The following is a 24,113-nucleotide window of genomic DNA, read 5'->3' as shown; positions in this document are numbered from 1 at the left end:
GAGGCAGAGGCAGAGGCAGAGGCAGAGGCAGAGGCAGAGGCAGGGAGGTCCCTGGGACTCACCGGCCAGTCAGCCTAGAGTAACTGGGGAGTTCTAGGCCAGGGAGAGCACCCTGTGGGCACTGGGGAGAACTGGTACCTGAGGTTGAACTCTGCTTCTCCACCCCCTGCCCCCAGGTTTGGGCACAGGTACTCGGGAAGCTGAGGTATGAGCGAGAACATGCAGTGAAGGGACTTGAGTTCAAGTACTTGTCTAACGTGCTAACTCCTGGGTTCAATTTCCAGTTCTCAACAGTTTTTTTTCCAAAGGGACCCCATGCTGGCTAGGTGGTCTTTTTTTAAATGCCTCTCCTGGACCCTCTCTCAAGAAGTAAATGAAGAATGTTCCTTAATAAAGCAAAGGAGTAATTCCAGAAAGAGAAAGACATGTGAGTCCGGGATGGGACCTTTTCCTCCCAAGGAGTCCTAGACGAGGAGGAAGACCACTGTGGGTCAGAAGGGCCCACCTAGAGCCAGGGCCGGGCTGCGGAGGCAGCAGCCTGCCAGAAGGGTGCAGGACATCGAGCACGCTGGACCACACAGAAAAGGGGAATTACAAACCCCAATGGGGGGGAAACGAGACAGAGTACAAGGAAGGAAATGGCTGGGCCCCATAATTACAACACAGATACAATAGGAAACACTGACAGGAGCTGAACCAAAGATGATGTAATTTTATTAGGGAGAGGGAAGAAAAGTGAAATCCAAATGTCCCTCTAGGAAGTCCCAACACGAGGCAGTCACCCACAGCCCTGACCCAGAAGGAAGCCTGCAAAGGGCAGGCGATGTGGGACAAGCCAGAGGGATCCTGGGGGAGTCCCTCTACTGTGGGAACCACACGACACCCACCACTTACTGCTGAGTTTGAACAAAAGGGCAGAGAAGGAAGATCTTCAGAGGCAGACACTGTGGACTTATCCTCAAGAGTGTCTGTGCTCTGAGCAAGTGAGGTGCTCTGCGTAGGTGAGGTGCTCTGCACAGGTGAGGTGCTCTGCGTAGGTGAGGTGCTCTGCGCAGGTGAGGTGCTCTGCGCAGGTGAGGTGCTTGCGGGCAAGCCTGACAGACAACCCAAGTTCAGTTCCCTGAACCTGCCTGCGTGGCAGAAGGGTACAGCATGGTGTGTGCGTGCCCATGCACACTAATAAATACATGGGTTTTTTGTTGTTGTTTTTTGTTTTTAAAAAGAATGTGTTCCTCTGAGGTAAGTGTCATGTTACTTAAGTACCTGAAGCTACTTCAAAAGATTAACTTTGCTTCTGAAACCACAGAGTGCCCAAGGTGGGAACACCCTGATATTAGGAACTCTTTTTTAAAATGTGTGTATATGATGTGTGTATATGAAATTATATATGTATGTATGCCACGTATGTGTGCAGGTTAGAGGACGGCTCAGCTAGCTGGCCCATATGCTGTCTATCTTTGTATGGGTTCTGGAGATCTGAACTCGGCTTCACCACTGACCAGCCCAGCCTAGTATCAGCTACCTTTAGGCAGTCTTAAGAGAGGGGAGGGGAGCCATCACCTTATATTCGTGGGGGTCTGATACTGGATCTGGGCTCCCTGGTCTTTGCCAGGCCAGTTCCGTGTTTTCAAATGCTTCTCACCAGTGGGACATCTGGGGAGGAAGAGCTGTCCAGCGCAGACACAGTGACCACACAAAAGTACCCAGCAGGCTGATGAGACAAAGCCTGTGTGGTGCTACACAGGAACACACAACTCAGATGCAGCTGCTGGGATCCCAGGAGAACTGGGACGGCCCCCACCAAGCTCGACTGGAAACCCAATGTTGCAGCACCCCAGATGGTCCAAGAGGACATACAGACAGTAGGGACAGGCCAAAGGAACACAGAGGGCCCTAAACCCTCTAGTGGGGAGAAACCACCAAGTTGTCAGATGGGAAAGGAAACAAGGTAAGGCCTGTTGGTGCAGATGGGGACAGGAAACAGCAGACTCAGTGGCCATAAATTCCTAGAACTTTCAATGCCGCCTTCAAGTTCTAATGTGATCACAGGAAGGTTAAGCACTCTGAAGGAAGACAAGCATTCAGGAGGCTCCTTTTCCAGAGGCACATGTGCAGAGGAGTACCTGAAGCCCTGGACAGCACAGAGCCTGACTCACGCCTCCCTTCCTACCGGCAGAACTTGCTGCGCTGCTGGTCTTTGGCACGCCTGAACTGGACCCTCCTGCCCTCCCCCAGTACTGATGCATGCCATGATCTACCATGGGGCTTTGTCCCCAGCCCCCAGTGCAGACTGGGTAATCCAGCCACCCACCAGATACACTGGGCAGCGAGTCACACTCAGGGGAGGAGCTATGCAGCACTGCACTCGATTGAAGACTTGTAACTTGTTCATTTTCTGCAGTTTTCCACTTGATATTTTTGGACGGTGCGTAACTGAAACCACAAGCAAGTGAAACTAAGGTTGGGCGTGGGTTGGGACGGGGCGGGGCGGGGCGGGGCCAGGTGGGGTGCTAGACCTCTGATGCAGACTGGGGTGCTCTCCAAACGCTAATCTCTGAGAGCACAGGAGACTGGAGCTAGCCCGTAATAAAGTAGAATTGTACTAAAGATCCATGATTAGGGGGCCAGGCCTCTGATACCGACATTTCCTTCGTTCACGTCACTACTGCTAACCTTTGCTACTCGCGTATATGCAGGGGAGGGCACAGCCTCAGCTCTCCCCGCCACCATGTGGCCTCTGGGACTCCAGCTCAGGTCCTCAGGCATGGCAGCGAGCACCTTCCTTTATCACTGGGCCATCCCACCAGCCTTTCCATCTTAATTTTGAGACAGGGTCTGTCACAGAAGCGAACCTGAGCTCCCAGTTTCAGCTAGACAGGTTGGCCTCGGATCTGCAATCTTCCTGCCTCAGCGCCCAGGGTGCAGGGATTCCTGGCAAAAGTCTGGTGCTAGGACCCACAGGCTACTTTCATGGCTGCTATGGCAGTCTGCATAAGTGTAGTCCCACGGAGCCTGCTTTAGCCTCAGTACCCTCAGCAAATGATTAACCAGTTCCCCGTTTTCCTAAATCACTTGCTCTTCACAGAAAGGTCAAAACACTGCCGAAGCAGCAGTTTCTTTCAAAGAGCTCATTCATCTGCTGGGCGGAGCCCTGCAAGCAGGGACAGCCCCCCCCACCCCCCACCCCCCAAAAACCCAACATACACACAACTCAAAACCACAGCGGAACAAGCCGCCCTGGGAAATAAGGAGCCGCCCAGCAAAGTGAAGCCGGCCTGGTGGGGGGTGGAGTGGAGGCAAAGGTACGGAGTCCTGGGATCCGCTCCATGGAGGGAGGAGCCTCAGCTGGGAGGTCCCCAAGCCTTTGGCGCTCCGGTCGGCCAATAGGGACCCGCTAGCAAAGCTCACCAAATTAGGCAAGCAGACTGCGCAGGGCGGGGCCCACTGCTGCAGGCTGGGAAGTCAAACCCTTTCCCCAAGCCTGCCCCACCCTGGCTCCCGCTGCCTGGGAGAGGAAGGGCCGGGCGTGTTTGTAAACACGTGGGCTCCACCCCTACACAGAAACTCTGAGAAAGTCTTGGCAGGCGAACCTCCTGCGGCCGCCTAGCTTTACAAAAGCTCAATGGAATTCCTCAGCATGGAGATAAACGGATGTCAACAGAGATCTTTTGTTGTGACACTTAAAGGCCCAGGGAGTCCAGAGCAAGTCCCAAGCCGTCGTCAACCACGGACCGAGTGACCACGCGCCCGTGGGAACTCAGGAGGAGCCAAGGGCCTGCTCCCTCCCAGCAGAACCAGGAATGTGGCAGACACAAAGTCGGGACTCCAAGGAAGCATTGGGGACATCAAAGCAACGACTGCTGGGCGGGGGCTGGGGGCGAGGGGAGGGTCCTTACAGCCACTGTGCCACCTGACCTGTGATCGCCCAGTGTCGCAGCCAGCTGGCTGCTGTTTTGTTTTTGAGACAGGATCTCATGTAGCTGGGGTAATGACACACGGCTTTAGATCCTCCAGCCTCCACTGCACTTGTATGCTGTTATCAGAGTTTAGGATCTTGCAGGCCTTCTTGGCAAGCCCGCCCCACCAACCCAGCCCCACTCACTCCCAGCACGCACCACTCTTTTTCTCTGTACTGTTAATGAGAAACACTCTGAAGCCAGGCAAGCTTGCGCCTTTAGCCCCAGCTCTGGGGAGGCAGACGCACACAGGATAATTGAGGCCAGCCTATGTAGTGAATTCCAGAGTTACAAAGTGAGATGCTGTCTCAAAAACAAATAACACAGTCGGGCGTGGTGGCGCACGCCTTTAATCCCAGCACTCGGGAGGCAGAGGCAGGCGGATTTCTGAGTTCGAGGCCAGCCTGGTCTACAGAGTGAGTTCCAGGACAGCCAGGGCTACACAGAGAAACCCTGTCTCGAAAAAACAAAAAACAAACAAACAAACAAACAAATAACAAATAACACGAAAAATTACCTTATTCAATCCCACAATCATGTACCCTACCTAGCACTGGATATTGAACCAGGAGCCTTATTTTGTTGTTTTGTTGTTTGACTGTCTTAACTGCTGGGGAGCCAGGAGCCCGGGCAGTAGGTGACAAGAAGCACTGGTGGGAGGGGCTTTGTGAGGAACCCTCAGTCTCAGTGACTGAATTATTCATTTTACATAAACAAAATCCTGCCCCTGAAATCCCAGCATCTGGGAGGCTGAGGCAGGAGGATTACTGCAAGTTTCAGGCAAGCCTGAGTAACATACTGAGATCTGAACCTGCCTCACTGCAGTGAGACCCTGTCTCAAAAACCAAATCAGGGGCTCAGACAGCCCCGAGGGTAAAAGTGCTAGCTGTTGAGCGGGCGGGAAGGAGAGCAAAGACTCCCACAGGCTGTTCTTTGACCTTCACATGCCACTCCCAACAAATACATGCATACATGCATACATACATCTATACATGCATACATACATGCATGCATGCACACATACATACGTGCACACATACACACACGCATGCATACATGCATGCATGTATACATACATACATGCATGCATGCATACATACATACATACATACATACATCAATATAGCTTACAAAAGAAACAATATCAGAACAAGTCCCACACAGGGGCCTCCCAACTGCTCTGACTGCCCTGACCTCTAAGGGGACCGGCCTGGGGCCCCATCCAAGTTCAGCACCTGGAAGACATGCCCCTGCGTGTGGAATGTGGGTGCTAAGAACAGGGAGGCTCCCAGACTGAAAAGGGGCTGGGAAGAAGCAGCTTCTGTCTGATGAAGTCAATGGCTGCAGGCCGGCCGGCGGGTGCCGTCAACTCTCGGCACTGCCTTCCTCCCTCGGCCTCGGCCATCACTGCAGGCCTCACAGCCTGGAAGATGTGGGCGGCTGCTGTGGGGAGCTGCTATGGCGTGACCTACCCAGGAGACACAACCCACAGTCCACATGTCCAGAACCACCTTGGGTCGGCTCTCCACCTCAGCTCTGGGCTCTCGGATTCCCAGGCTGTACCTGTCACCAGTGTCACTCCGGGCAAAGGACCCATGTACATACATTACATGGTAGGAAACAAAATAAGTTCACAAAGGCAAAGCAAGGGACACATACACATATACACACACGTGTGTGTGTGTGTGTTCAAGTGCAGTGTGTGCTCACACTTATTCCTGCTAATACTATTAACCATCTTGGGTTTCCACCAGGAGGAAGGATATCTCCAGATGTCATTCCCTGACCTTGAACTTCCAGAACTGGGAACCAAAAATCTCCCTTATGTATAAACTTATAAAGGAGCCAATTCCAGCCAGGTGTGGGCTGCACAGCTGGGATCCCAGCTGACCAAGGTGGGAGGATCAACAGTTCCAGGTCAGCTTGAGCATCTGGAAGCTTCCATATCAGCCAACTGGGGCGAGGCTATGGATGTGCCTCAGTGGCAGAGCCCTAACCCAGTGTGGTGCTTCAAGTAAGAATGGCTCCTAGAGACAGGTCATGTATTGGAATTTGTGGTCCACAGGTGGTAGAATGTTCAGGAAGAATTACGAAGTATGCCGCTAGGGATGGGCTTCAAGGCTTCAAAGCCCACACCAGGTCCAGCTGTCCCCCATACCCCCCCTTCTGCCTGCACATCTAGTTGCCACCCAGTGCCATGCCTGCTTCCAGCCCCTCAACCAGGAGTCATGGACTCACCTCTGAGACTGTAAGCAAGCCCCTAATTAAATTAAATTTTATAACTTGCCTTGGTCATGGTGTCTCATTACAGACAGAGAAAAGAGTCTTAGCGTCTTAGTTAAGGTTATACTATTGGTACTACAAAACACCATGACCAAAAAACAAGTTTAGGAAAAAAAGGGTTTATTTGGTATACACTTTCATACTGCTGTTCACTATTGAATTCAAAGAGGGCAGGATCCTAAAGGCAAGAGCTGATGCAGAGGCCACGGAGGGGTGCTGCTCACTACCTTGTTCCCCATGGCTTCCTCAACCTGCTTTCCTGTAGAACCCAGGACCACCAGCCCAAGGACAGCCTCACCCACAATGTACTGGGCCCTCCCGCACTGACCACTAATTGAGAAAATGCCTTATGGCTGAATCTCATGGAGGCATTTCCTCAACAAAGGCTCCTTCCCCTCTGATGATTCTAGCTTGTGTCAAGTCAACACAAAACCAGCTAGTACAACTGATTCCTTGACTTAACACACAAACACATCACTACTAAGCCACAACCCTTCCTTTCTTACTCATCCCCAAGGTGGCACATTAAAAACATAATTAACTTTAAAAGTCTTTACAAACTCAAGCACAGTCAAATTTCAGTCTCTTTAAAATATCGTCTCTCTAAAAATCCGAAATATCTTTTAAAAAGTTCAAAGTCTTTCAGCTGTGGGCTCCTGTAGAAATAAAAATGAAATGAAATGAAATACCTTCTCCAAGAGGGAAGAACCAGGGCAGAGCCACAATCTCAACAAAGCAAAACCAGACCCCACGAGTGTAAATCACTGGATGTGCGGTTTCGGGGGTCCACTATCTTCTGGGCTCCTCCAAGGAGCTTGGGTCACGCCTCTGACTGGCCTCTCTCTGCAGCACACAGCTTGTCTCCTAGGCTCTGGCTGGCCCCACTGCTGCTGCTGACCTTGGTGGTCAGTTTGTGGCACTGGGGTCTCTCGCTGCAGCCCGGGCTACACTTTCACCGGTAGCCTCTCACAGGCTCTCTTCCTGGTGCCAAGCCTCAACTTCTCTGCATGGCCCCTTCAGTCAACTGCCACTAAGGCTGCACCTTCACCAGTGGCCTCTCCTGGCCTCTCACAGGGCCCAGCCTCAGCTGCTCTCCATGACCCCCGTGTGCTTTCAAAACCATACCACCTGGGTGACTCTTACACTACCAAGCTTGGCTGCCTCTGGAACACAGAAACACTCTACTGACACAGAACCAGCCAGCACACCTATTATGTGTAAAAGCCTGGGTTTGATTCCTAGCACTGGAAAAATAAGAAAGCTTTTGAATAAAAAGTTAGCGTCAAGCATCACCTTGGAGAAGGAGGAGGTGTAACTTTGGGGACCGAGTGAGGATACCTGCAGGAGTGACCCGTGCCTAGGGCTCAGGGACAGCACAACTCTGGCTTTGCTGAGAGGAACTCTCAGTGTTTTGTGGGTTCCCACAGTCGTCCTGACCCCCAAGGAGTGCACCACTCCTGTTATAGTCATAAGGTGACTGGTGTTCCAGACACATCAGCCATGTTTACAGGGCTGGCCTGTGTCACACGTGGGGGAGGAAGCCACCAAGCTCGGAGGCACCATGGCCCCGGCCCTGACAGATGGCACAGTACTTTCAGAAGCATCACAACATGTGAGGGAGTGGGAGGGAACCCTGCTTCACTGAAGGACACCAAACAGAATCCAAATCCCCCTTCCCTCTATTTTGAGACAGGGTCTCTGGTAGCCCAGACTGGCCTCAAACTCACTAACTACAAAGCAGAAGATGGCATGACCTCTCTTCCCCTGCCTCCAGGATCGTAAGCACACTCCGCCATGCCCGGTTTATGACGTCCTGGGAAGTGAACCCAGGGCCCACATAAGCACTCTACCAAGTGAGCTTGTCCCAGCCCATGTGCTCTGGAGATACAGTCTCTCTCACGGAGGAGCTGTGCACTGACCATCCTCCTGCCTCAGCCTTTGGAGCGCTGTGTTTACAGGACTGGGCCACACACCTATTCTCCTATGTGCTTTAGGAGACCCTAACTCCTAAATCTGCACCCTGGATGGGTGGTGACTTAAAGGTGACTCTCCCTTGCAGGAGTATCTATCTCCCAGTCTAGCTCCATCTCCAGCCGCACCCCCCAACCCCACTCCCATCCCCCCACGCCGTGCACTCAGAAGAGCCTGCTCACCTGATGGTACCGGTCGGGGAAGGGATGGGGCTGACGAGGCTCCGGAGATCCGGCTCCGGAATGTGGATCTTCAGTGGGGAGATCTGTGGGTAGAGTGGCCGCAGGGGCGATGCTGGGGCCTCCTCTTTATGGTATAGCGACGTGAACTGGATCTTGATGGCCGTGCTTGGGAACCGGAAGGTGCATCTGTAAAGGGAGGACACCAGCTGGTCAGGTACGAGGTCAATGGGCACAGGAACAAGGTCTCACCACCCACCAGGCAGGGGCACCACTTGGAAGCTTGCGGGGGCTCCTGTCAGTGTCAGAATGGTAACCTTGGAACTCTGGCATCATCTGTGCCCGGCCTGTGAGGAAAAGATAGAAATAACTCCAGACAGGTGCCACCAAGACGCACTCTTGGCGTGTCCATGTGCCAGGACTGCAGAGGTGACAGTGACTGTGGTTCCTGACCCCAGCGGCAAACAGCTAAAAGCAATCTGCCTCATTTGTGTGGATTTCACTCATTCATTCATTTGTTCGTTCGCTCATTCATTAATTCATTAGACGACACGGTCTCACTGTGTGCTCCAGATGGGCCTAGATCCTCCCGCCCTGTCTCCTGAGGGTTGGGATGACCAGCACACACCACCATGTCCAGCTTATGCCAAGATTTTAAAGGTCGATTTCTTCAAAGTATAAACAGATGCCACCTCACAAAGGTAGAGGGATACTCCACAGACAGGGAGTGTGTGTGTGTGTGTGTGTGTGTGTGTGTATGTGTGTGTGTATATGTATATGTGTGTGTATGTGTGTATGTGTGTGTGTGTGTGTGAGAGAGAGAGAGAGAGAGAGATATCAAGCCAGCAAATGTATTGAGTGTATGTATGAGTGTAAGTATGCGTGCATATGTGTGCGTGAGTGTTCTCTAACTGGCTTCTCACTAAACTCAAGGCTTACAAGCCTAGAGCCTGGTATATCTATGAGTGGCAGGCAGACAGACAGACAGACTAATCTGACTCTGAGCAGCCAGGGAAGCCCCTCCCATTCCAAAGAACACACCATCTGCTGAGACAGGGTGGGCAACTTTCCCATCTCTAAGAAATGGGCATGATTTGCTGAGCACACCTTCTAATTTCTAATCTTGTGTGTGTGCGTGAGGTGTGGGCATGCGGGGGCCAGAGGCTCACGCTGAGCTAGGCTGGCTGGCTGGCGAGCTCAGGGTCTGCCTGTCTCTGTGCTCCCACACATATGGATTAAATATATACAGCTTGAAACAAAAGGAGAAAAGAGGAGAAAGACTCTGAGGACCGGGGAAGGCACAGAAGGAGTTCAGGACAGCCTGGGGTACAGGGCAGCCTGGGGTACACGGCAAGCCCCACTCTAAAGCAGGCATCCGATGTCCCGCTACCCCACTTAGCATCTCACAGCCCAGGAACACTTTTATGTTAGACATTTGGTTTGTGCAAGTCCAGCATGGGGGTAGCAGTATACACGTGTGGGGAGGGCAGATGTCACCCTGGGGTCATTCCTCAGGCACTCCCCACCTCAGCCTAGGGGAGCTAGGCTTGCTTATCCCCAGTGAGGTTGGGGAATCTTTCTTTTTTTGTTTGTTTGTTTGTTTTGGTTTTGGTTTTTCAAGACAGGGTTTCTCTGTGCAGTCCTGGCTGTCCTGGAACTCACTTTGTAGACCAGGCCGGCCTCGAACTCAGAAATCTGCCTGCCTCTGCCTCCCGAGTGCTGGGATTAAAGGCGTGCGCCACCACGCCCGACTGGGGAATTTTTCTGACTCTAGCCCCTCAGTGCTGTGATTACAAGTATATGCCGTCATGCCTGGCGTGTGTGTGTGTGTGTGTGTGTGTGTGTGTGTGCGTGCGTGCGTGTGTGTGTGTGTGTGTGTGTGTGTGTGTTCTGAAGATCAAACCCAGGCCCTCGTGCTTGTACCTCAAGCACTTCACCCACCACACTGTCTACTCCAGATCCTCCAAAAGTATTCGGACTGGGAGAATCCATCAGTCTTGATTTCTAAGATGACTTCTTGTGTCTGGGCACAGTCAGCTCTACATGCCTGCGTTTACAAGCCATCTAGCAGCCGTGGGGGTCCAAACTTGGTGCCTAAGGAAGGGGCCTGACTGAGAGCCGCCGGCGGGTAAGCCGAGCTGGCTGAGGGTAACTTGAGAATGCTTGCACTGAAGGAACAAGGCGCACACAGTGCTTGTGTGCATGTGTGCACATGACACACCTGGTCAACCCAAGGGCTGCACCAAGGTTGTCATGGTAACAGATCTCCTCTGGTTCTTCCTTCCTCTCTACCCACAGGGGGCAGGGATGCTACCTCACCCTCTGCTGGGAGGGTGCAAGGGTCCTGAGTCAAAGTGAGAGCCTGCACTTTAGAATCACCACAGCTACCAGACAGAGCCCGTGGCTGTGGTGGATGCCTGAGTGCACAGCAGACAGGATCCTGGAGAATGGGCTGTGGATGTAAGAAGAATGAGCCTGTGGACCTGGGCGGGCTGAGCTCGGCCTGAAGAACTGCAGCCAAATCCTGGAAAGGTGGAAGGTCTCCAAGGCCTTCCCTGGCTCACCATCTGGGTACAGCTGACAGACAAAGGCTCTAAGTGGGGCTTCCTATACAGATGGGACCCACCAGAGAAAACGGGGCAGCATCCTTGAGCCTCTACGTTCTTTCTCTCTCTTCATCAACTAAGCTGGAAGGATGTAGTGATGGCCAGCTCCAAGGGCTGCCTGTGGAAACCATGATTTTTAAGAAGGGTTTGTGTGTGTGTGTGTGTGTGTGTGTGTGTGAGAGAGAGAGAGAGACAGAGACAGAGACAGAGACAGAGACACAGAGACAGTGACAGAGAAGTGTGTGTGAGAAAGAGACACAGAGAGAAAAGAGTTGTGTGTGTGAGAAAGAGACACAGAGAGAAAAGAGGTGTGTGTGAGAGAGAGAGAGAGACAGAGAGACAAGAGGTGTGTGTGTGTGTGTGTGTGTGTGTGCATACTCATGGACACCAGAGAGTGGAATCCCCGCGGTGCAGCATTGTAGGAGGTTGTGACCTGCCTGACATGGGCACTGGGACTGAACTGTGCTCCTTTTGCAGAGGAGCACAAGCTCTTTCATCCCTGAGTCAGTCACCTCTCTGGCCCCAACAATCAAGATCTAAAAGCTAGAGATAGAGCCAAATGGTAGAGCCCCTCACTGAGCCACCAGAGTGGTCCTCGGGAGCGGAGCGGCTATGGACATGTCAGCCCCAGATTCTAGTGGCAGTACAGCCAAGCAAAACAAGCCCCGAGACAAATGTGTGATGTCGAGGGAGATGTTTGGTAAACCGACCTTCCCTCCTCTGGCCTCTGGCCATGATGCTGGGGATCATGTGTCCCCACAGTAGACAACATCTGACTTGATCCCTGGCACCAGGAAGGGAGGGGAGAGGAGGGGAGGCTGTGTTCCTAAATATCATGCCCATCCCTTCGCAGCACCATGCCCTACTGCAAGCCAGAGCAGCCCTTGGCGCGACAACTATCTTCAGGTTATTTGCTGGAACAGCTCCTGACTCACTCCCAGAACTCAACCCAAGGCAGCCACCCTGTCACCAGGAGCAGGGGAGAAAAGTGCCTGTCAGCCCTGTGGCTTGGCAGAGTCTCCCCAGGGCACTCAGGGTGTCTCCCATCACAGCTCTCCTGTAAGATCCCCATGTGTCCAGAGGCCTCGTCCACCTACTTCTGTCTGTTGTCTGTATTTGTTTGTTTGTTTCTGAGACAAGGTCTTGCTATGTAGAACTGGCCTGGACCTCCTGGCAATCCTCCTGTTGCAGGCTTTTGGGATTTATAGGTGTGAGCCACCACATCTAGTTCCTAGCTTGGAGCCTTGGGGAGCTGGTAAGGTGCCCTGCTGTCCTGGCCTTCCACTCTCAGTGCCTAGCCTACCGCAGTGAGGTCAGGAAGCCTGTTGGGCAGGGAGCCCTTCCCATCATGGAAGCTTCCATGAGGGCAGGCTCTCAACCCAGCTCCCACCTAGAGGGAAATCTTGCTGTTCTGGGTTTTCTATTTGTTTCATTTTTATTTATTTATTTTTTAAAATAGGGTCTCTCTTATAGTTGGGGCTGGTTTTAGACTCCCAGCAATCCTCCTGCCTCAGCCTCTTTGCTGCTGGGCTCATAAGCTTATACCCCCATTCTCAGCTGAGTCGTCCCACTTCAATATGGCTCACAGGGCAAGCAACAACCACCACCCAAACCAAACCCACTGCTCCTTGGATCCCAGAGGATGAAAGGAGAAGCAGCCCCGCCAGGTTTCCTCTGAACACACATATGGCCCAAGGGGATGGACGGATGGACGGATGGGCGCACGCACACACACCCCGGGTTGGCTGGGTTGGTTGGGCTGGGGATAGGCCCTGGTTGCTGAGGGATGTGGCTTCTTGGAAGTGAACAAGAACTCTATTCTAGCACCAGTCAGTGGCTCAATGGGAGAGACCTAAATGACAAGCTACTCGGCTGGTAAATTATACCAAAGCTCTGGCCTGAAGGCTCATAAGCTGAACACAGAGGCCCGCCCTGTCTGCAGGCAGGGGCCGGCCGGTTCTGTCGGGAGGTGAGAAGTGATGGTCTAGAGTCAGATCTCAGCTCAGTCAGTACACAGCTGGCTTGACCAGTACGGCCTGGGTTGGGGCGAGGGGGGTGGTTCAGAGGGAGGAGCGCTTGCTTGCATGGCAAGCACCAGAACCCACATAAAAGCCAGACGCCGCAGCATGTCTGTCATTCCTGTGCTCCAGTGGGGATGAGGGAGCAAAGCCCGATGACCCGGGGCACTAAGAAGTGACCAAACAGTGGAAGGAGGGGACTGACGCCTGAGGTTGTCCTCTGATTTCCATACACGTGATGTGGTGCACATGCGCCTGCAACCGCAAGTGGACACGCGAACACACAGATTAAAAAAACAAACCAAAACACAAACAGCCCCAGTTCTCTGCAGCCCGGGCAGACCTTGAACTTTATTCAGTTTTCTTGCTGCAGCCTCCCTAGCCAGCCTCAGACCGAAGCCTGGCTTCCAAGTCATTTTCAACTGCATCTTTGAAGGAGGAATCTGGAGACTTGCCCCACCAACAAGGGAGTGAGCTGCCTGGCTGTCGGAGAGTAAGAATGGACTACCCAGTTGTACACTAATGGGCTTCCAGCAACGCTGTTTAAAATGAATAAACCCCCAGGCCTCCCCTCTCATGCTGCTCCCCACGCCCCTCCTCCATCCCTGCAGAGCCAGGCCTTCATGGAGTGACAGTGAGCTGGGGAAGCTGGGCTCTGCAGGGGACAGTACACAGCAAGTCTTGCCGAGGGATGGAAACAGATTACCGGCCTAAGGTGCCACAGACAGGGAGGCCACTGTGACCTCCTGCGGTGGGGACTGGCTCAGACTTGGGGAGCCACCCAAGCGAGCAGTGGCTTGAACACCCCACTCCACAGTGTGAACACCCCAGAGGACAGACTTCGCACGGGGAATGAGTAGCACACTCCTGTGAGCATCCCTTATCCAGGAGGGTCAGGGCTACATAGTGGGTTCAAGGCTAGCCTGAACTACAGAGAGAATTCCAGGCCAGGCTGCCCTACAGCGTAAAACTGTCTCAGAAAACAAAATAAAACGTCAGCTTCTCTTTTTATTTTCTTGCTTTTTAAAAATCTTCTGGGTGTGGGTGTTGTGGCTAAACACATGTCTAGGTGCACTAGTGTGCCTGGTGCCTCTAGACGCTAGAAGAGAGCATCAGATCCTCTGGGACCAGGGTGACAGCTGGCTGAAAGCTGCCGTATGACTGCTGGGAATTGAACCCAGGACCTCTGGACGAGCAGCCTGGGGAGCTAACCACTGAGCCACCCTCCTACCTCTAACTTTTGTTTTGTTGAGACGTTTTTTCTGTGTAGCCCTGGCTATCCTGGAACTCACTGATTGGCTCCTCTGCCTCTCCAGTTCTGGGAGTAAAGGCGTGCGCCACCAAGCCTGGCCTTGCTTTTTTTTTTTTTTTTTAAATAATGAAAAGTGTGGCAATTGATACATGAAGTTTTCTGCAACCACCTGAGAAGGTCTCACAGGAGGAACCTGTCCAGGTTAACAAGGAATCAGTGACTGACAGATGAGGCCTCAGGAACTAAACCAAAATTCACCTTGCTGGGGGTTTTTCAGAACCCCGGATTTTCTTTCAAATACAAATTGGACCTGGAGGGGTGGTGTGCAACTGTAATTCCAGCTCTTGGGAGGTGGAGGCAGAAGAGCCAACAGTTCAAGGTCAGCCTCAACTGCATGAGACCCAGTCTCAAAAAAACAACAAAACAAAAGCCAACAAAGGGGATGCCAAGATGGCTCAGCAGATAAAGGGGCTTGCTGCCAAGCTCGACAACCTGAGTTTGATTCCTGGAACCCATGGTGTAGAAGGAGAGAACCCATTCTCAAAGCATATTCTCTGACCTCTTCATGCCCTGTGACACAGGCACATGCGTACCCACTAAATAAATAAGTATTATTTAAAAATCAATATAATACACACTGCTTTAAGAACTCCGTATGTTTAGAGATGCCCTTGTGGGAGGGAGGTGGCTGGAAAAAAAACTGTTCTCTAGAATGATGTCACCGTGCCATTTGAGAGAATGCCTGACATGTCCCAGCAGGTGGGACAATGAATATCTTATGAAGGACTTATAAGTGTGAAAGATCTCAGACCAGGAGAGGGAGTGCTCGGTCCCACCAAGGAAAATGACAATATGAGAACTATTTGCCATAGGCCGATGATGTAGTGGGCAGACAATGACAACTGGGCAGCAGGCGAGAGCTGGGATCTGACATCAGGCAAACCTTGCTTGAAAAAGAGCTGGAATTCTGGGTTCATTCGCCAGTGCATTCACAGTGTACATGGTGTGTGTGGTGCATGCTGGGAATCCCAGAACTGAGGTGAGGGTAGGTAGGGCAGGAGGGTCACAAGTACAAGGTCATCTTCAGCTATGTGAATCCCTTCAGGCCACCCGTGGGCGGGCAGGCGGGGACACACACACACACACACACACACACTCTGTCTCTCTCTCTGTCTCTCTCTCTGTCTCTCTCACCTGAATGAAAACTTTGGGAAAGCTGAGGCCCCTTCCCAGGTATTGGGTCCCTGAGTACTGAGTAGCTACAGGTCCCCTTGTCACAGACAGGAGCCTAAGCTCCTAATGACCAGTAAATGTCATCTCAATTATTCTCATGATATGACAATCACAGGGAGGGGCATGGTCGAGGCCTGCAGTGTGGGCTTCCCAGTGGTCTCTGCCGTTACAGCCTGTCCTCTAACAGTGTTTCCTTTAAGGAACAAATGACTCTGGGAGGAAGAAAGAGGCTGTGTGCTTGGTTCCAAGCGCTCTAGGTCTGCGTGGTGCCACGTGCCTTTAGACCCAGTGAGCACTGGCCTAGCCCAGTTCTGTGGGGAGCTGGCTTCAGAAGGGGCGAGTCCTAAGGGCTTCATTAAGAGGGGAAGACGCTCTGCAGGGGGCTGGACGGGTGACTAAGACTACACAGGATTCTCCCTCCACTTCCTGTATTCCATGGGCCACACTTGCTGCAGTGCCCTTCCCAGGAGGTCAGAGGCGCAGAGACTTCGTCTTGTGTATGTGCCAAGGAAAACCACTGCTGGATCAGGAAATGGCTTTTTCATTTTGAGACAGAGCCTCATGCAACCTAGGCTGGCCGTGAATTCTAAGTATCAAGGATGACCTTGGCCACCGGGTCTCCCTCAGTGCTGAGCTCAGGCGTGCGCCTCCATGGAAGACACACCAGGTTGGACCCAAGGGCTTCTGGCATGTTGGCAACCATGCCAGCAACTACACCAAATCCTCAGCTCATGGGTAGCAGCGCTTAAGTACCAAGTCCCAAAGCAAAGAATTCTCAGGGATTTCATCTAAAATAGCTTCTTTCAGCTGTGGCTGGTGAGGCTGCCCAGTGGGTAGTGCTTGCTGTGCAGGCATGAGGTCCTGAGTTCAGATCCTCCAGAGCACACACAGAAAAGCCAGGCACTGCAGCCCACACCTAGGAGCCCAGATCCCAGGAAAAGACCCTGTCTCCAAAAACTAATGTAGAGAGCACAGGGGCTACCTGATGTAGACCTCTCGTCTGCACACGTCCACACACATGTGCATGTGCACTCTTCATGCTTGTGCAGACAACACACATCACACAGAAAGCAATCCATTTTGCCAGAAAAACTGAAAGATGAGCCAAGGCTGCTGTGGCTGTGGGTACCATGGTGTCCTGGTGCTCAGTCAGGACAAGGAAGGGTTCAGGAAGACTAAATCCAGAGGGACCTATGCATTAAGAGTGATGACAATGAGCCGGGCGTGGTGGCGCATGCCTTTAATCCCAGCACTCGGAAGGCAGAGGCAGGCGGATTTCTGAGTTCGAGGCCAGCCTGATCTACAAAGTGAGTTCCAGGACAGAGAAACCCTGTCTCGGGGGAAAAAAAAAAAAAAAGTGATGACAATGCAGTCTCAGATCGAGAGGGGCAAGAGCCCTCTGGGTCCAGGCTCTGGGGTCACTGGTCTCCATCGGTCAGCAGCTAGCTCTTCTACAGTGAGACAGTAAAGGACGTCTATGCCAGCCCTCCCTGGAAACCACACCAGGCTGACCAGAGGCAGCCAAAGAAAGCATCAGCAAGTAGGCGGCTGGCTGAGCAAACCTGGAGACCTGAGTCCAGCTCCTAAAACCATCATATAAAGTGAAAGGAGAGGACTGGCTTCTGACCTCCACATGTGTGCTGCGGCATGCACACCCATGTGAACACACACACACACACACACACACACACACACAGAGTAAGACAAAGAGAGAAACGGAGGCGGGGGAGGGGTCAGCCCAATATTTCAAAAGTGCACACACTGGCATGTCACTGTGGTGAAGCTCGTTCTGGTGTGAGGTGTCTTGTGCTACATTCCTGAGGGTTTGTGACCACACCAAGTAGCTTTGCTCTTGTTAGCCCAGGCAACTGGCTGGCCCTGGCATGTGCATTTTTGAGTGGGTGCACCCCCTTCCCCAGAAAGGGAATCTCCTCCAGAGAGACACTTTCAGGAAATGTCTACAAAACTGCCAGAGGTGGCCCCGGCACTGAAGGTGAAAGGCTGGCATGGTGGTCTATGCCTACCGAGATCCCAGCACTCAGAAAGCTGAGGCAGGAGGGTTGCTGTGAGTTGGAAGCCAGCTTGGGCTTGAGACAATAGCTCAAAACAACCCTGAAGACTGAAAGCAAGAACTGATGATAGCACCCAGGGACTCACTAGACCAGGCTGTCCTCAAATTCCCAGAGGTCTGCCTGCCTCTGTCTCCCTAGTGCTGAGGCCAAAGCTGTGTGCCACCATGCTGGCTTCACACAGGTAATACTTATAGTGTATCTAACCCAAGGCCCCGACACACACAGATCCAGGCTAACCCAAAATGACCACGGGGAGGTTTAGTGGGCACATGTAACATCTGAGAGACTCTGGTTCCAGTTACACTGTGGCAGCTGCACTCCTTCCCTGCAGACCTGCAACTCAGATCCAGGTCTCAGGAGGGCTCAAAGAACCCTGTGACAACAGAGCGCTCAGCTAATGTCACCTCACTTGAGCCGGGCAGAGCCTGACCTTTGCCTCAGTGCTCAGCACTCCTTATGAATGAAGTCAAGCGCATTGTGTTGTAGAGCAATTAGCAAAATCAAGGGTCCTTTATCCAAACTTTGAATTTCATGTAATAATAATAATAGTTCAAAATCAATATGTAGTTGGGCCTCATGGTGCAAGCTTGTCATTCCCAGAGTTTGGGATTGTGAAAAGGCAGAATGGCCAGTTCAAGGGCTGCCTGGGCTTCCGGCTGTTGAGTTTAAGGACAGCCTGTGCAAACAGTGAGAGATCTTATCTCAAAACAAAAGATAGCGGGGAGGGAGAGGCTGGCCGGTGGCACAGAGCTTGTTTAGCGCGTGTGAAGCCTCCAGTTCAATCTCTAGCACTAGAAAAACTAGTGTCTGCTATTCTCTGAACGTAGTGCCTGCTGTGAACACACGCACACGCTCTCTGAAGCCCGTGGTTGTATTTCCTGGGTAAACATGTATTTCAGACTATTGCAGAAAAAGCCAAGTCACCAGAGAAGGGACCAGGACAAAGTATCAGTGAGACCCTGGATGGAGGAGCCAGGCCAGAGCCAGACTCTCGACTCAATCTCTCCATTCTGGTGACTTCCACAGGTCTGGGACCAATCTATCCAACTTGGCTCAGGAAACCCTTTCGGGAGCTGAAGGCAGAGCCAGGAAGGGCCTCCCGGAAAGGGCCAGGCATCTTTCACACACAACCAGCCCAGAGGGCGGCCAGTGGCTGAGCCTGTCCGTCTGGAATGAGAGCAGTGTTTCCTGGAACAGTAATGTTGCAGGCCAGCCATGTGATGGCTTCAGCCCTTACCTCAGCATCCCAGGCCAGATACAGCACTTGGCTGGAGACTCCTGCTATCTCCCTGTGTCCCATCTAAAGAGCAACAAGGCTTTGTTATTTCAAAAACAGCAGTTCCATTGGTCTAAACAAGGCAGAGCCCAACTCAATCCTCCCAGGGCACTTCCTCTCTGCAGCCCTGGGCCAACCGAGCTTGCCTTCCTAATAAGGAGAGGCCAGGCAGACCTAACAAACTACCCAGAGCCCAAACCTGGCCCAGCCCAGCCCAGCCCAGGAGCTGCAACCCAGGTGGGTAGGATGGGCCGGCTGTGACGGGCAGCTCCCAGTCTCTTACGGCCCCACCTAGTCCTATCTGGCATCAGTAGGTACAGTTGGCTAAGTCCACAGCACGGAAGAAGTTGAGGCCAGGAAGCAAAGAGAGAGCAACCGTATTCCTGGAGGCAGCATCGCCCTGCTGGCGGAGGTCCACCAACAATAAGGAAGTGAGTTTCATTTCATGGAAGCGAATCTCATCCCTTCACTGCACACCAGCAGAGGCAGGACCTGTTGACTTGGGTGAGCTAAAGCTTCTGAGGCCCGTGTGTATATCTGCACATTTATGCACATGGTGCGTGCACACGTGTGTGCAGGAGATGAGAGGGGGATAATGGGTGTCCTGCTCCATCATTCCTTATTCCCGAGAGGCAGGGTCTCTCAGAGGACCAGGAGCTATGCTAGCAGTCAGCAATCTTGTTCCCACTGCCCATGTGGCTGGGGTATAGGTCCATGCAACTAGGCCCAGCTTTACACTAGATGGGTACCGAGGACTCAAATGAAGCTCCCCACTGAGCCACCTCCCCAGTCCCAAGATCTTTCTTTGATTTCCAGTCTCAGTGAAAAGCAAGGATGGAGTGCACCTTTCATAAAGGGGGAACGCAGCAACCAACTTCCATCACGTTCCAGCTTTCAACAGAGGGAAATTGAGTCACAGACAGCAAACGCTCACATAAAAGCCAGGAGAAAGCTGCCCGTATACCTGTGACCACAGCATTTAGGAGGTGGACACAGGAATACCAAATGTTTAAAGTCATCCTTTGACAACACAGCAAGTCCAAGGCCAGCTTGGGTTATATGAGACCCTATCTGAATAAAGAAAACATTGACTCCCAAGTACCATGTGACAGCCTACTACATCTGCCCAGGACCACCGCCCAGGACTGTCATCCAGTCCCTCCCTCCCTGTCCCTTATGCTCAGTCTTTCTCGTACAGGTATGTTAATTTGCATATATGAATATGCTGATGAGTTCCAGCATATGACAGAGAGCATAGAATTCTTTCTGAAAATCTGTGGCCTTGCTTAATGGTCTGTATTCTCAGTCTATCCATTTTCCTGCCAATGTCTTTAATTTTCTTTTTCTGAAAGTAGAATAGTATTCCAGTGTTTGTGTGTCTACCACATTTCATTATCCAGTCATCTACTGATGGGCAACTGTGTTGATTCCAGAGCTTTGCTATCATGAACAAAGAGGCAATAAACATGGAGTTACAAATGATCTCCATGGTGGACTATAGAGGTCTCTGGGTATATGCCCAGCACCGAGATAGCTGGCTACTAATTTTTAAAGGAATTTCCAAATTGATTTCCACAGTGGTTGCACGAGTTTCACCCCTATCAAATGTGAATTAATTGTTAAGAAAAGTCCATTGTGTCACTTAACAGTTAATGACAGCTGAAAGTCTTAGAAACTAGTCCTAGAGCCTTATAATCTAGCCATGGCGTGCGTCTGTAAGCAGGCCAGGAGGTAGCTGGGAGCCTGTGCCTCCTCACGCTCCATCACACGCAGTAGGCACAGGCACACTTCACAGCAGCGAGCAAAGCACCAGCCAGCAGAGTACAGCAAGAACACTGGCAATGGAGCCGCCGCTGCTGGCGGGATGCGGGCCGCCCCATCCCTGCTCCAATGCTTTGTCTTTTTTCGGCTCCCAAAGAGCTGCACTTCCAGACCTTGAGGGTCTCTAGCCCAGCTGGATTCTAACTGTTAATAAAGAATTGCCATATAGCCAACGGCTGGGCAGAAAGATGGAGACAGGGCTTTTAGATTGCAGGGGCCAGGGGCCGGGAGAGAGAGGAGACACAAGAGACTCAGCATGATGGGGAAGGAGAAAGATGAAACTTAAAGGTGAGTGGTATGTCAGAGTCTGAGAAAGGGCCCTGGCGGCCATTTCCCCATTGGGTCTGGGGTAACAGAGATGAAATAGAGATTTTAAAAAATGCTTACTCAGGAATACCAGAGGGAGTGTTTGCTAGCTGTGGGGAGATTTAGAAGTGTCCAGCCATGGAGCTAGTCAAGACATATCAAAATTAGCTGATATTTGTGTGTCTTTCGTTTGAGAATCCAGAGAGCTCTTGGGTGGGTGCATGTGTGCCGCCAGGAGCCAAAGCGGTTTAACTAATTCGCTGCTACACATCTCTACCTCTCCTATGCCAACACAGACCAGCCCAGGCTAGGCCAGTGCAAGTTCAAGGCCAGCCTCAACAGTCTTAGCAATACCCTGTCTCAAAATGAAAGGTGACTCGAGTGCTGGGGGCGTAACCCACAGCAGCAGTGTTTGCTAGGATCCGCCAGGGAGGGACGGGGGGGGGGGGTGGCTTCACAGTGGAACAGATTGCCTGGCATCTAGGAGGCCCTGGGTCCAGTCCTTAGGACTATAAACAAATAGCCCCCTCCCAGAACACTAGCAGGTGGGGAAGGTGCCCAGTTAGGAAGCTTCAGAGTACTCGTGTCTGTCTAGCTTTCAGGAAGTCAGTCTTCTGGCTTTGGGGGGAGGAACAACTCCTGTGAAATCCAGGCGTGCCACAGGTGGAGCTGTCCCCTGGATCAAGAGCGCAGACTGGGGCTCAGAGACCAGCGCGGGTGGAGCAGTGAAGGCCCAGGAGAGCATGTGGCAGGATGAAGCAGGTGCTGGCACACAGCATCCAATAGGGTCCAAAGTCTTGGGCATCAGTTAGCAACCCTTCATCCTTCCAAGGAGGAAGAGGGAACTCAGAAAAACAAGAGAGGTTGCCGGTACACGCTGCCCCAGGCCCACCTCAGAGTAGCCACGGTGAACTCTACAGATCTCTGAGATATGGCACCAGGAGAGATATGCACTCATATGCATAGAAATTTTAAAAAGTTTTTAACATCTCAGTGAAGAACCAGAAGATATAAAGAAGACCTGATGGGAAATCTTATAATGAAAACCTAGGTGACCTAACATCCAACATCCAGGAGAGTGAACAGCCCAGGGAGACCTGGGAGTGTGGCTCAGCGGTGAGGGTGCTCGCCCAGCATGGGAGAGGCCTTGTGTTCCCAAACTACCAAAAACCAAAACACAAAGCAGCTGGCAAGGTTGCTGAGCACATAAGGATACTTTCAGCCAGGCCTCAGGAGCTGAGCTCAATCCCTCTATCCCCGGGGAGGAGAGAGCCAATGCCCTTGGGTTGTCCTCTGACTCCACATCTATGGCATGTATATACCTGTGAAATAAACGAACGCTGGAAAAAAGAAGAAGAAGAAGAAGAAGAAGAAGAAGAAGAAGAAGAAGAAGAAGAAACTGAAGAAAAGAAACTGAAAGTGAGTGCCAAGAGCTTTGGGACTGCAGGGACTTAACCCAGGGACCTGCTATTCACAGTCAGATCGAAGCACAACAGAAGGGGAGTGAAAAGCAATCAGAGAAACGGTGGCCAAAAAATTTCCAGAACTGACCACAGCAACAGAAAAGACTGACCTACAGACAGAAGATCATGAGTGGATAAACCCCAAATAACCCAGGCAAGGAGGGCAGTGGGAGGTAACTCCAAGCAGTCCCTGGGACCTGTGGTTTTAGGAGGTGCCTCTGGGCTGATGCCAGGTCAGCCGTTCCATCAAGCCACTGGAGAAGCAGAGAATGAAAGCTGCCATTCGGGTCTGCTCACATCCCGCCCAGAGCCTAAGGAATGACTCTGCCCATCACACTGGAAGAACTCCCTTGTCCAAGCCTGGTCTGTTTCCATGGTGATCCTATTGTTTTTGGTTTATTTTTGTTTTATTCTCTCAGGGTTTTATATAGCTTAGGCTGGCCTTTAATTCTCTATATAGCCAAGAACGACGTTAAAATCCTGATCCCCCTGACTCCACCTCCCAAGTGCTGAGATGACCGATGTGAACCATACCCGGGTTTATGTAGTAAGGGACTGTGAATTCCAGGCAAGCCCTCTACCAACTGAGCCCAGCCCCAGCCCTTCAGGGCTTCTAAACCCCACTAAATTGACATCCAAGATTAACCATCCTATACTCCAGGTCACTTTCAGACAAGGGGCTGGCTTGGCCCCACCCGCCCCAAGGCCATCTCTACCTCCTCACCCACTCACACCTCCTGCAGGAGTGAGGCTGGCAATGACTGCCTATCCAGGGAGTCTGCGGGAAGTGGGAATCTGATTCTCCGGGGAAGGCAAGTAGGATGAAGTGAGAAAAAACCTGTACTGGATGCACCACTGCCGAACTGTGAGAATGGGTGACATAGTCTGAAAGTGTTCCGGCTGCGCACGTAAGCTCTGCTTGGTGAAAGCTGAAGGCCTGAAGCTCGGCACCTAAGGCAGAGGCTGGAGAATGTCAGCCAACCTGTGCTCCAGGGGATGGCCTCGCCTCAGAACAAAATGTGGCCCTCAAGAGGGCGGAGGGGATACAAAACACTTGGTACGCAATGGGAGAGGAGAGAACGGCTCCAGAAAGCTGCCCTCCGACCCCCACCCTCAATGATGACAGTAAAACCTCCCGAGACAAAGCACGCTGCTAGAAGACAGTTCCATCAGTCACGTGAGCACCCCAGGCCCTCAGAACTCCTGCCTGTAATCCCAGCACTGGAGACAGGATGGCTCCTGGGACTTGCTGGCCAGTCAGCCTAGCTGAGCATGCGAGTGCCAGGCTTGGCAGACCCCAACCCTCCCTCAAAAGGCAGAGGGACGGAGGATGCCTCGACAATTAAGAGTGCTCAATGTTCTTGAGAGTCCGAGTACAGCTCCTGCAGACAGCTCACAACCGCCAGTAATTGCAGCTCTGGCGATCTGATGCCCTCCTCTGGCCTCCATAGGCACCAGGCATGAACACAGTGCACAGACACACGTGCACATAAAATAAAATAAACTGAGGAGGCAAGCTTCAGAAGAAGGACAGCGGCCATGAGTCTGCCTCTCTAGGTGGCTGAGTGACCCTGGTGGTGTCACTAACATCTATGTGTGTGAATGGGGTGAGTGGGGGGTTGGAGGGGGTAGGGGGAGACTGACTAGCCCAAGCTGGTTTGAGTGGGATTTGGATGG

The 24,113-nt window shown here is 52.1% G+C and overlaps 1 protein-coding gene across 1 annotated transcript in view; it reads right to left on the bottom strand.

The window, feature by feature from the left end:
- Positions 1 to 24,113, bottom strand: part of Foxk1 (forkhead box K1) — a 63,941-nt gene that overhangs the window by 17,652 nt on the left and 22,176 nt on the right. The window contains exon 2 of the mRNA XM_021186744.2: positions 8,393 to 8,578. Within this exon, the coding sequence (XP_021042403.1) occupies positions 8,393 to 8,578 (186 nt within the window). The remainder of the gene's footprint in view (positions 1 to 8,392; positions 8,579 to 24,113) is intronic.

The sequence above is a fragment of the Mus pahari genome, chromosome 23 (genome assembly GCF_900095145.1).
Source record: "Mus pahari chromosome 23, PAHARI_EIJ_v1.1, whole genome shotgun sequence".
NCBI classification, from domain to species: domain Eukaryota; kingdom Metazoa; phylum Chordata; class Mammalia; order Rodentia; family Muridae; genus Mus; species Mus pahari.
Note: the sequence above shows the minus strand (reverse complement) of the source record. Positions and strands in the feature narration are given on the sequence as shown.